The sequence below is a fragment of the Phodopus roborovskii genome, unplaced genomic scaffold (genome assembly GCF_943737965.1).
Source record: "Phodopus roborovskii unplaced genomic scaffold, PHOROB, whole genome shotgun sequence".
In the NCBI taxonomy this organism is placed as follows: domain Eukaryota; kingdom Metazoa; phylum Chordata; class Mammalia; order Rodentia; family Cricetidae; genus Phodopus; species Phodopus roborovskii.
In genome coordinates this window covers 6,199,075-6,213,240 of record NW_026126567.1, presented here as the reverse complement: position 1 = coordinate 6,213,240, position 14,166 = coordinate 6,199,075, and the positions used below count along the sequence as shown (strand labels likewise).

The window sequence follows — 14,166 nt, the reverse complement described above, 5'->3', positions numbered from 1 at the left end:
GCTTTGATGAGACTGGAGAAATACAGGAATACATGACTTACCTTTTCAAGATTTGATAAAGTTTCAAAAACAAAACAACGGCAAAGGTTTAGAAATCACTGGGTGGGATTGATTTTATTCTCTAGAGCATTCCCACCTCCGAGGCAACAAATTGCGGCTCACAAATCCAGGAAGGAACCATCCCCTGCTTCCTTCTCTCTCTCTCTCCTTTGCAGCTTTACTCTAAGCATACCTTTAGCTGCTGTACGGTCACCACCACGAATGGCCTGTAGCCATCAAAGTCAGTGCATGGGTTGCCCATGAGGAAGAGCTCCTTGAGGTGGATGTTGTGCCTCAGGGTTTTAACGCTGCTCAGTTCACCAATAAAATTCACAGTCAAGTCAAGTTTTGTCAGCCATTCACATCCTGTCAAGACAAGAAGAAAAAGCGAAAAGGTTAAAAAAAAAAAAAAAAAAAAAAAAAAAAACAGAGAAAAACAGCATGTTATCTAGCCCTCTCTGGGTCTGTGGATTGTAGAGTGGCTGTCCTTCACTTCATAGCTAATAAACACTTAGGGTACCATGTCTGTCCTTCTGATTTTTTTTTCTAGTTCCATCCATTTTACTTTGAGTTTCATAATGTCAATTGTTCTTAATAGCTGAGTAATACTCCATTGTGTGAGTGTACATTTTGTTAATCCATTCTTCAGTTGAGTGGCATCTAGGATGTTCTGGCTGTTAGGAATAAAGTTCCTATGATCCTAGTTGAGCCAGTGTCCTTGTAGTATGATTGAAAACCTTTTGACATATGCTTAAGAGTGGTATAGCTGGGTCTTGAGGTAGATCGATTCCCAATTTCCTGAGAAGCTGCCATATTGATCTCCAAAGTTGCTGTACAAGTTTGCACTCCCATCAGCAATGGAGAGTGTCCCCCTTGCTCCACACGCTCTCCAGTACTTTCACTTGAGATTTGATCTTAGCCATTCCAACAAGTATAAAATGGAATCGCAGGGTCATTTTGAATGCATTTCCCAGATAGCTAAGGATGGTGATCAATTCCTTGAGTATCTTTCATCCATTCAAGATTTTTCTGATGAGTATTCTGTTTAGATCTGCACCCAATTTTTATTTGTATTATTTGGTTTTTTTGATGTCTAGTTTCTTGAGTTTCTTATATATTTTGGGAATCAATCCTCTGACAGATGTGGGAATGTTGAAGACTTTTCCCATTCTGTTGCCATTTTGTCTTCCTGATGATGTCCTTTGCTTTACAGAATATTTTTAGTTTCATGAGGTCCCATTTATTAACTGTTGATCTTAGTGTCTACACTATTGGTGTTCTACTCAGGAAGCTGTTCCAATGTGTTCAAGGTTATTCCCCACTTTTTGTTTTTCTACAGGTTCAGTGTATCTGGATTTATTTTAAGGCCTTTGATCCATTTGGACTTAAGTTTTGTGCAGGGTGATAGACAGGAATCTGTTTTGTGTTTTTCTATATACTCACATGCAGTTATACCAATGCTATTTGTTGGAAGATGCTTTCTTTTTTTCCATTGTATAATTTTGGCTTCTTTGTCAAAAATCGGGTGTCTATAGATGTATGGATTTATGTCAGTTTTTTTAAATTAATATTATTCAATTTCATTGATCCTCCTGTCTGTTTTATGTCAATACCATGAGGTTTTTATTACTATAGTCCAGTAGTACAACTTGAAATCTGGGATGGTTATACCTCTAGAGGCTCTTTTTTTTTGTGAAGGATTATCTTAGCTATCCCATGATTTTTGTTTTTCCATATGAAGTTGAGTATTGTTCTTTCAAAGTCTGTAAAGAATTGTGTTAGAATTTTAATGGGACTTGCATTGAATCTGTAAATTGTTTTTGGTAAGATGGCCATTTTTACTATGTTGATCCTATGGATTCATGAGCATGAGAAATCTTTCCATCTTGGGGTATCTTCTTCAATTTCTTTCTTTAAAAACTTCAAATACTTGTTATACAGGTCTTTCGCTTGCTTGGTTAGAGTTACACCAAAATATTTTTTATTATTTGTAGCTATTCCTTGATTTCTTTCTCAGCCCATTTGTTTGTATATAGGAGGGCTACTGATTTTTTAAGTTAATTTTGTATTAAGTCACTTAACTAAAAGTGTTTATCACCTGTAGTAGTTCCCTGATATTATTTTGGGGGGTTGCTATATACTATAATATCTTGAGAATAACGATGCATATGCATTGACTTCTTACCTTCCAATTTGTATCCCCTTGATCTCCTTTATTTGTTATTGCTCTAGAACTTCAAGTACTACATAGAACAGATGTGGAGAGAGTGGATAGCCTTGTCTTGTTCCTGATGTTACTGGAACTGCTTTGAGTTTCTCTCCATGTAATTTGAAGTTGGCTATTGGCTTACTATACATTGCTTTTATTATGTTTAGTTATGCCCATTGTATCCCTGATCTTTCCAAGATTTTTAACATGAAGGGGTTTGGAATTTTGTCAAAAGATTTTCAGCATCTAATGAGATGATCGTGTGGTTTTTTTTTTCTTTCAGTTCGTATATATGGTGGATTACACTGACAGATTTTCCAGTGTTGAACCATCCCTGCATCGCTGGGATTAAGCCTACTTGATCATGGTGAATGATCATTCTGACGTGTTCTCCGATTCAGCTTGCCAGTATTTTATTGAGTATTTTTACATCAAAGCTCATGAGTGAAACTGGTCTGTAATTCCCTGTCTTTGCTGAGTCTTTATATGATTTGGGTATTAGGGAGACTGTGGCACCATGAAAAGAATTTGGCAATGTTCCTCCTGTTTCTATTTTGTCTAATAATTTGAAAGGTCTTGGTATCGGCTCTTCTTTCTAGGTCTGGTAGAATCCTACTTTAAAACAATCTGGCCTTGAGATTTTTTTGTTGCTGTTTTGTTTGTTTGTTTTGTTTTGGGGGGGAGGACTTTTAATGATGGCTTCTATTTCCTTAGGGGTTATTGTTCTATTTAGGTTATTCATCTGGCCCTGATTTAACTTCTTCATGTTTTTCCAGATTTTCTGGACGTTTTGTGTAGGAATCTTTTAGATCTAACATTTTCTTTGACCGATGAATCTACTTGTACTATTGTACCTTCAGCACCTGAGATCCTCTCTTCCATCTCTTTAATTCTGTTGGTGATGCTTGCATCTGTAGCTTCTGTTCGCTTACTCAGATTTTCCATTTCCTGAATTCTCTTAGTTTGTGTTTCCTTTATTGCTTTTGTTTTGGTTTTCATGGCTTGAATACTTCCCTTCACATGTTTGTTTAGTTTAATTCGTAGCTTTCTTGGCATTCTTTAAGGGATTTGTTGATTCTTCTCCAAGTTTTCGGTTATCTTTTCCTCCATTTATTTTTTATGATATTTTTATTTAAATTTGAAACAAGCTTGTTTTACATGTCATTTCCAGTATCCTCACCCTCCCCTCCTCCCCTGTTCCCCCCAACCCCCATCCCATCCCCTTTCTGCTCCTCATGGAGGAAGGTTGAGGCCTTCCATGGGGATTATCAAAGTCTGTCATATCATTTGGAGCAGGGCCTAGCCCCTCCCCAATGTATCTAGGCTGAGAGAGTATCCCTCCATAGGGAATGAGCTTTCAAAGTGTCCCATAATTTGGGTATGCTGTGTCTTCATTCTCATTGCATTCTAGGAAGTCTTGAATTTATTTATGTATTTCTTCCTTGACCCAGGAGTTGTGCACTTGTGCATTGTTCAGTTTCCATGAGTTTGTAGGGTTTCTGCAATTTGTGTTGTTGTTGAATTCTAACTTTAAAGCACGGTGGTCTGATAAGATACAGGGAGTTATTCCAAATTGTTTTGTACCTATTGAGGTTTGCTATATTGCCAAGTGTGTAGTCTATTTTAGTAAGGGTTCCATGTGGTGCTGAGAAGAAGGTATATTCTTTTGTATTTGGATGGAATGTTCTATAGATGTCTGTTAAACCCAATTGGGTCATAACTTATGTTAGTTCCTTTGTTTCTTTTTTTAAGTTCTTTCTGGTGGTCCTTTCTAGTTTGAGAGTGGCTGTTGAAATTTCCCACTATAAGTGTGTGAGGTTTTATGTGCAATTTGAGTTTTAGTAATGTTTCTCTTACAAATGTGGGTGCCTTTGTATTTGGGGCATAGATGTTCAGAATGACCATTGATTGTTAATTTTTGTTTGTTTTGATTTATTGGTGGTAGTGGAATTATGTATGGATTTCCCCAATTTATTTTTTGTTGTTGTTGTTTTGCTTTGTTTGTTTGTTTGGCTGTTGGTAAAATAGGATTAACTATTGCCTATGTTTTTGTGAGTGTAGTTAACTTCCTTGGGTTGGAGTTTTCCTTCCACAACTTTCTGTAGGGCTGGATTAGTTGATAAGTATTACTTAAACCTGTTTTGCCATGGAATATCTTAGTTTCTCCATCTACAGTGATTGAAAGCTTTGCTGGGTATAGCAGTCTGGGCTGGGCTGGCATCTGTGGTCTCAGTGTTGGTAGAATATCTAATCAGGACTTTCTGGCCTTCAGAGTTCCCATGGAGAAGTCAGGTGTAATTCTGATAGGTTTGCCTTTATAAGTTACTTGGCCTTTTACCTTTGCTGCTCTTAATATTCTGTCTTTATTCTGTATGTTTGATGTTTTGATTATTATGTGGTGAGGGAACTTTTTTGTGGTTCACTCTATTTGGTGTTCTGTAAGCTTGTACTTTCATTAGCATGTCTTTCTTTAGGTTGGAAAATTTTGTTCTATGATTTTGTTGAATATATTTTATGCACCCTTGAGTTGGATTTCTTTACCTTCTTCTATATGTATTATTTGTAGGTTTGTCCTTTAATGGTGTCCCATATTTCCTGGATATTTTGTGTTAGGGACTTGTTGGGCTTAAGATTTTCTTTGGTCAATGAACCTATTTCTCCTAGTGTATCTTCAACGTTTGAGATTCTCTCTTCCATCTCTTGTATTCTGTTGGTTATGCTTACATCTATAGTTCCTGCTCATTTACCCAGCTTTTCTATTACTAGCCTTTATGTTTCTTTGTTTTGTTTTGTCTGTATTTTAGCTTTCAAATCTTGCACTGTTTGAATTGTTTCTTAGAATTTTTGGTTTGTCTTTTCTTCCATTTCTTTAAATGATTTTCTCATTTCCTCTTTTAGGGTCTCTATCATTTTCATGAAGTTGTTTTTAGGGTCGCTCTCTTCTGCTTCATCTGTGTTGGGATGTTCAGGTCTTGCTGGAATGGAGTTCCTAGACTCTGGGGGCATCATAATGATCTTTCTGTTGATGACTTTGTTCTTAATAATGCCATCTACCCATCCCTTCTTCCAGTGTGTTCCGGTGGAGTCTCTCCCTCTCCTGGTGGGTATGGGACCAATGTTCTCTTCCAGTGGGTACAAGCAGGTTCAATACTCCAATGGCTCTCCCCTTCCAGTGGGTGGTGGCAGGACTAGGGTGCTGACAAACTCTAGATGGGCTGGTCTGCTGGGACAGGTCCCCCACTCATGCACAGTCCACAGTCCCCAGGATGCTCTAAGCAGGGCCCTGGAAGGCAGGCCAGAAACAGGCCCTTGCTTACCCCTGCCCATGGGTGGACATGACATAGAGCGAGGGTGTGTTCAGAGACCGTGAAGAGCATGGGAGGACATGGGAGCCTGTTTGGAAGGATTGTGCTGGCCATGCTTAGAACAATGCTAATTGCAAACTAAAAAGAAAAGAAAGTGGTACTAGCACAATCTGGTGAATTAACACAACGACATGATCTACTGAATGAAGCAAGGGTTCTTGTATCTGCAATGACATAAGGAATAATGAACTAATAAGTGGAGGAGAAACTGAAGTTCTTAAAGTATAAAGTCATCCAACAAATAGAGAATAATAGAACTGCAGGATCATTAGCAAGTATATTAAAAACCAACACATAAAAGAATGATGAGTGACAGAATATTCACATAATGTCACATAATTTCTTCCCATCAATTGCTTATTAACCAGAAGATAAAATGTAGGAGCTGTACAGTAGAATGACAAATTAAATTCTGACTGTCCTTTGGTTATTTTTGTGACATTTAGACATTCTCTCATGTTATAATTATCTGTACAACTTTTGTCTTTTCTGATATTTTCTTGTTCTGTGATTGAATGCTTACAATTTAGTTTTTTTATTATAATCTGAGCTCCTTGGATATTGGGAAGTTACCTTAAACATGTCTTAGGGTTTCTATTGCTGTGAAGAAATGCATGGCCAGTGTAACACTTATAATGGTAAATATTTAATGGGGTGGCTTCCATTTTCAGAGACTTAGTGTGACACCAGATATTGCAGTTAAATAAGGATCAGGATAAACAAATAGGCCGAATAGATATTTACTCAGGGAGAAATAAGTTACAACCTAGACAGATGAACGCCAGCAAGTTCCACCGGAACCTCTGCTCTCCGTGACCTGCCAGCAAGAGAGCATTCTCCAGCTCCTCCTCAGACCTCCTTCCACAGGTCACTTCCGCCCCTGGCTCCACCCCAACAGGCGTGGTCAGTGCCACAGAAGGAGACAAAGTGACTATCCCACTACAACTTAGTCCATTATCATCATGGTGGGACATGGCAGTGTGCAGGCAGCCACGGTGCCAGAGAAGTAGCTGAGAGCCCTACATCTTTCAGGCAACAGGAAGTAAACTGAGATACGGGCTATACCATGAGTATATATGAAACCTCAAAGCCCATCACCACAGTGGCACACTTCCTCCAAGAAGGCCATACCTACTCAACAAAACCACGTTTCCCAATAGTGCCACTCGGTTTTGGAACCATTTTCCTTCAAACCATCACAAAATGGCTTTGCCTACTCCATGTAAGAAGCTCCTTAGCATGACATAAAAGGTTAAGAAGGATTGGGGAAGAAAGACAGCAATGGGGGAAGCAAGCGTAGCAAGGAGTAAAGAGACTCATGGAGACATAGAGAATGGGGATTGGGCTGGCCAGACGAAAATTAAGGACAATACAACTTTCAAGATAATGGAGCAACTGAGGAAAGAGAACTGATGAGGCTGAGTGTAGATGACTGCCACTGTTGGAGGTGATGCTGTGGCCAATAAATACAGTGCACAAAATACGGCAGCCCACAAAGAAAACTAGCCACGTGTTCAGCTTATGAAAGTGGCTAATCATGGCTGGGAGACAGTTCAGTGGACAAAATAAGTGTTGAATAAGCATGAGGATCTGAGTTCACATCCCCAGAACACACATGAAATCTGGGCATGGCAGGTAGGGTAGGAACAGGTAGATCCTGGGTATCACTGGCTAGCCAATCTAACTTAATGACATGTCCAGGGTACAATGGCAGACCCCATCTCAAATAGAGAACAGAGAAGAGGAGAGGGGAATTGGAGAGGAGAGAAGGAGAGGAGAGGAAGACACTGACCTCCGCACATGCACACAAACACTTGCACACATATATAGAAGTATGCAACTTTTTGAAACTGGAAAAACTCTATTGTATCTTTTCACTGCACTCTTGTCAAAAATATTAAGAATTATGGTCATGAAATCTGTATTACAAAATGGGGGAGCTAATGATCAAAGTGAAAAGAAAACTAAAATTTAGCACTGTCCATGTTCTATGGCAGTGTTCAAGGACAGGTGGAGAATTAAACATGGTAAAGTGATAATGGTAATGGTAGATAGAAGTTAAACTACTTTTTATTTCAAGAATTGGCAATATGGCTATATCTGATATTTTACACACAAAGGGAAAATTCATGAAATTACAGAAAGCTAAGACACAGTTTCTATGTTTTCTCTGATATCCTACTACAAGAGAGGACAAGGATATCGAAGTATGCTATATACATATATTGAAATGCCACAAAATTATTTTTATAAGTAACATGGGCTGAGGAGATAGTTCAAGTATATGAGGGACCTGCATGTTTGAATCCCCAAAACCCACACAGAGCTAAGCATACCTGCATACTTGTAACCATAGTGCTAGGGAGAGACAGTAGGATTGCTTAATCTTACTGGCCAGTTGGCCTAACTGAAAAACGGCAAGCTCCAGGGTTAATAAAAGTTCCTGTCACAAAAATGAGCAAAATAGGAGGGTATCTGATGTTCTCTTTGACCTCCATGCACACATGGGTCCACATATATGAATACAACACACAGAATGAAAACATGTTTTATAGGCATAAAATATGCTTGCTCCCTATTTGACAATGTTATGTTCAATCCCAACATCATGTCTCTGACAAACAGAATATGATGATCACTATTTAAGGTCAGATTATTAATGGTGGCACTTGGATCCATGATGTTGCCATCTTCATGCGCACTCAAGCCATTCCCATGGGAGCTGCCATCTAGTTCTGCTCATTCTCTCTGTACCTGGCCTGATCTCAGAGACATCCAGCTCATAGTCTGCAGCAATAATAAGTTATATATCTTCCCAATCTGAGTCAGAAGCTGATAGGATCTCCGAGAGTACTAGGATGCTTACCAGTGCATACATTGTACACATGAATAAAGTATGAATGGTCCTTAATAAGTATGCACAATTTCTATGTTTCCGTTAAAGTGCAGATAAAACAATACATTATATTGTTTTATATATCTTAGAACAATTGCACTAAGACAGTCAGAAGCTGGGGGCACAAACTGGGGGTAGGGGGAAACACTGACTACAGGAGTCCACTGAACTATCAGAGTTTCAGCTGGTACAGAAGTTAAGAAAGGAATCAACAGCCATGTGCCCTGAAATTCTGACTTATAAAACTGTGGGAGTAGTGTGGACTCTCAAGACATGAAGACTTGTTTAATTTGTTTCTTCACTGCATTGGGTAATTGAAACTCTAAAGTACATGAAGCAAAATATTACCAATGTTCTCACGACTCCTGAGTGCCTGAGTTGGAACTTGAATTCAGATATGCCACCACCACCATTATCATCATCATCATCACCAACATCATCATCACCACTATCACCATCACTACCATCATCATCATCACTATCATCCTCCTCATCCTCATCCTAATCATCACTATAATCATCCTCAATAGGATGATAGTGATGGTGATGATGGTGACAGTGATGATGATGGTGATGATGATGATTATAGTGATGATGATGATGATGGTTATAGTGATGGTGATGATGGTTATAATGATGGTGATGATGATGATTATAGTGATGATGATGGTGATGATGGTTATAATGATTATAGTGATGATGATGAGAGTGATGGTGAAAATGATGGTGATGATAGTGATGGTGATGAAGATGAGGCTGATGGTGATGACGATAGTGACGATAACAGTGATGGAGTTTTGCTACAATTTTATGGATGAAACACTCAGGATTCTCCCAATATTCACAATAGCTTATACAAAATAAATCTTCACTTTCTTTATACTTGATCTAAACATAAAAAATTAAACCATGTTTTCCATGCTATAGATGAGCATGTTCCTACGTGGGCAAATTGACCAAGTCTCCCATGCCAAGGAAGCATTATCTCCTTCACCCTTGGAAGCATTATCTCCTTCACCCTTGGAAGCATTATCTCCTTCACCCTTTGCCTTCTACCCTGAAGCAGGCCAACTACTGACCCCAGAGACTGCAAGTCACTGAAATCAACAAGATGGATGCCTCAGGTGGGAAGGCAACTCAAACACTTAGGACTCTTCCAGTCCCTCCTCCAGGTTAGGGCAAGATGGTGCTGGGGGAAAGACAGGAAGGAGGCACTTCATTCTACCCTGGTGAATCCCAAACGAAGAAGAAGGGAAAGAAAAATAAAGACAGGTTTCCTTGCTTTGATTTCCTCTTTCCCCTCCTCCTCCTCTTCTCTGCCATCTAGGTAAAAAGGGGGGAAGGTATAAAGTCCCCCATTTCCCTTTTAAAACCAAATTGAGATTGACTGTAGCAGATGAACTGAATTTATTGTCCATCTACCTCTTCTCTCACTTATAGGGCTTCAGAATAAACGGAAAGCATATGCACATCAGAAAAAAAGTATGTCTTCTCTCTTTATCACCTCTTTACATACCCCTAATCCAGATATGCATGCCCCCAAACTACCCTGTACCCACTTCCTCCCCGTTAGAGCTAGGATACACAACACAGAAGGTAGCACCTGTCCAGAGATCTGAGAGGAACAGCACAGGCAGGAGCACCTGTCCAGACTGGTGAAAGGCAGGAGGCCCACTGAAGACTATTTACGGAGTTCAAAACACAATAGCTGCTTTGTTGCCCTCTAGTGGTGAATGATGAGGACATCTGTTAAAAGGGAAGTTCCCAGACCTATAACAATTTCTCAACAAAAGCAAGCCCTTACATAACCAGAGAGAGAGAGAGAGAGAGAGCTGTCATTAACTTCCTGACATTTACATTAAAAGTTTATTACCATAAACGTACATGCTGAGTAGCTGTCATCATTCTACATGACCACAAGCTAACAGTGACAGAGTTGTTGTGTACAAGGAAATGCCTCTAAAACAGGAAGCCACTGACAATGTTCTGAATCTCCGCACTGACACACTCAATTAGGGGTTTTGATAATTGCAGTTCCTAGGTTTGGAGGATAAAGATTAAAAAGGAACAAGGTATATTTATGTCCATAGACACATTACTGAAATGCCCATTCTACATGGGGTGGCAAAGAGACTAAACCCACTGTGTCCTAAGTGCAATCCTCCCAGTTTAGCTGCTGACAGATGGGAATGGGGTGGCAGAGCAGCCTGCCGGCCTCTGCACCACGCCCCTCACTCTGCAGCAAAGCTGCCAGTCAACATGCTCCACCCACTCACAGGGCACAGGGCCCTGCCATACAGAAGACAGGCTGGCTGGCAAAACTGGAGCTCACTACTGCAAACCCACACCAGCCACACCAGCCACACCAGCCACACCAGCCACACCAGCCACACCAGCCACACCAGCCACACCAGATCCTCTGTGAACACTGTGGGACATCGAGTCACCGCCTAAAGAAAACAGCACAGGGTAGAACACAGCAGGCGATGAGGAGGAGGCATTAGGAGGACAGAAGGGATTGAAATCAGAATTCTGATTGCATAAACACATACACTAGACGATATTCCACCCGTCACATAACAACAGCACTACAGGGAAGCAGCAGTCAATACGGAAGTTAGTGAGAAGTGGCCAAGCCAAAGGGTTAATTGCAAATAAAATGAATTCCAGAAAGGGAAAGAATTAACATAGCATAATTATTCTGGGATTTAAATCTGGTGAGATGTCTCAGGCTGCAGAATAAAAAGACGAACTAGTTTAAATAGATGTGCAGCTTAAGAGGCACGGGATGTCAGCTTGGCATAACCAAATCCAATTAACAGAGTAGAGGCCATGGCAAAGAGATGCAGGTGATTAGAGGGAGAGGCCATGGCAAAGAGATGCAGGTGGTTAGAGGGAGAGGCCATGGCAAAGAGATGCAGGTGGTTAGAGGGAGAGAGGAAGGATGACAGAAAATAAGAGAGAAAGAGGAACAAAGAAAAAGGATCAAGGAGAAAAAGAAATGTTAAGAACTCTTATCTAGGAAATCCCCTCAAAATACTATTATTATTATTATTATTATTATTATTATTATTATTATTATTATTATTATTATTACAAGTAACAAAAACTGAGATTTTTGTCAGCAGACGGTCTACCACACAGAAAAACATTAAGTGGCTTCGTTTGGGTTGAAATGGAGACACTGGAGAGTAGCTCAAATTCATATAGAAATGTCAGAACCAGCCTGAGAGCTGTTGGTGTTGTGGATGGAGCTTTTGCAGGCACAGAAGTAAACCGCACAGCCACAAACAAGCCACTAGGTAGGCTACGTGGTGCGCTGACCTAGAACGACATCCACGGGGACCTGGTACCGTGGAAGAGCTACTCCAATCTTGCTTCCAAAGAGCCACCCCTTCTGGTGAGTCCACCACATCCGCAGATAGAAATTCAATTTGAGGGAAGTATTCACTGCTAATGTAGCAAGCCAGATGGAATCACACCTGACTAAGATGACCCACACCGGCAGCAGGGGGGGATCAGCAGGGAGCACCAGCAAGGAGGATCAGCAGGGAGCACCAGCAGGGAGGCCCAGCAGGGAGCACAAGCAGGGAGCACCATCGGGGAGGATCAGCAGGGAGCACCATCAGGGAGGATCAGCAGGGAGCACCAGCAGGGAGCACAAGCAGGGAGCACCAGCAGCAGATGTTACAGAAAGTAAATGGGAGCCACACAGGATTCCCTCCCCTACCACCTCTCAAAGAAGCAAGGACCCAAATGTCTATGTTTGGGGTTTGTGAGGTCAAAGTCAACAATGTCCTGAAGAAATGTTCAGAGGTAGGAAATATATCCACAGTGCTGCTGCCAGAAATACAGAAAAGAGTTGCATTCATTAAAACACATGTGTTGGTGATACTGATCTGACCCTGGGGGCACATGTGCCATAAATGCTAAATGATAAGAGGTATCTTTTTCCATGATGGAAATATTCTAGAACATAGAAGTGTACTAAAAACTGATGAATTGTGCATTCACCCTCATGAATATTATGGTATATAATTTATATTTCAATTTTAAAGCATGGTCCAAGTATTTCAACCATGATACATTTTAAGAAGATTATCTTTTGATTCATGGTAAACTCAAGATGGATTATAGAGGATGTGTGAAAGATTAAGCAACTAAAAGAAGAACTCAACACAAATAGACTGTATTTAAAAACTGTGAAAGTAGAGATTGATAGCTTAGTCTATTATAGTATAAAACTTCTGCGTACCAGTGTCATAGCAGAAATACATGAAAAAGCAGTATATAAAAGGAAAATATCTGTATCATGTAGCAATGGCTTAAGATCCAGAATATATAAAATGGCAAACCAATCAAAAAAGAGGACTAAACAATAGGAAACACTTTAGAATTCACCTAAGAAGAAATATCAACATTCCATATACATCTGAACACCATAGCCGGATCAATACTAATACAGAACTTGAAAGCAAACAGTGATGAGCACTGACATGTTCCCAAGTATATCCCAGTGTGTGGGAGGGAGGCTTTCATGAAGATGTACAGAAATGACACTCGTGTGGACCACCAGGTGCAAAGAGAAGTTAATGCAATGCTTCAGAAGAAAAATTTGGCAGTATATTTCAAAATCTGCATATTTAAGCCTAGGAATTTCAAGTTTAAATAAAACGCAGTGGTCGGGGGAGGACATGCACAAAGAGGGACTGGAGAAGGGTAAGCACTGAGATAGACCCATACCTATCACCATGCACAAAACTCAAGCCCAAATGGGTCAAAGACCTCAACGTAAATCCGGCCACACTGAACCACTTAGAAGAGAAAAATCGGAAGTACCCTTGAATACACTGGCACAGGAGACTGCTTCCTGAACATAACACCAGTAGCACAGACTCTGAGATCGACAATTAGTAAATGGGGCCTCCTGAAACTGAGAAGCTTCTGTAAGGCAAAGAACATGGTCAACAAGATAGAATGGGAAAAGACCTTCACCAAACCCACATCTAACAGAGGGCTGATCTCCAAAATATCTAAAGAACTCAAGAAACTAGTCACAAAAACACCATATAATCCATTTTTAAAAATGGGGTACAGAACTGAATAGAGAATTCTCAACAGAGGAATCTCAAAGGGCACTTAAGAACGTGATCAACATCCTTAGCCATCAGGGTAATGCAAATCAAAACAACTCTGAGACAGCGTTGTACACCTATCAGAATAGCTAAAATCAAAACCACCAATGACAGTATGTGCTGGATAGGATGTGGAGAAAAGGGAACACTCCTCCATTACTGGTGGGAGTGCAAACTTGTACTTAAATCACTATGGATATTTCTCAGGAAAATGGGAATTGATCTACCTCAAGACCCAGAAATTCCACTCTTAGGCATATACCCAAAGATACACACTCATACTACAAGGACATCTGTTCAACTATGGGCATACAATCATTATTTGTAATTGCCAGAACCTGAAAGCAACCTAGATTCCCCTCAATCAAAGAATGAATGAAGAAAATGTGTTACATAAGCAAAAGTAGTACTCAGGTGAAAAAACAATGGAATCTTGAAATTCTAAGGCAAGGGGATGGAACTAGAAGAAACCATCCTGAGTGAGGTAACACAGACATAGAAAGACAAACATGGCATGTACTC

General features: G+C 40.1%; 1 protein-coding gene across 1 annotated transcript in view; it reads right to left on the bottom strand.

Annotated features, from left to right (window-relative positions):
* Dnaaf11 (dynein axonemal assembly factor 11) overlaps nt 1-14,166 on the bottom strand; it is an 88,093-nt gene that overhangs the window by 58,059 nt on the left and 15,868 nt on the right. The window contains exon 4 of the mRNA XM_051202488.1: nt 233-405. Coding sequence (XP_051058445.1) covers nt 233-405 — 173 coding nt within the window. The remainder of the gene's footprint in view (nt 1-232; nt 406-14,166) is intronic.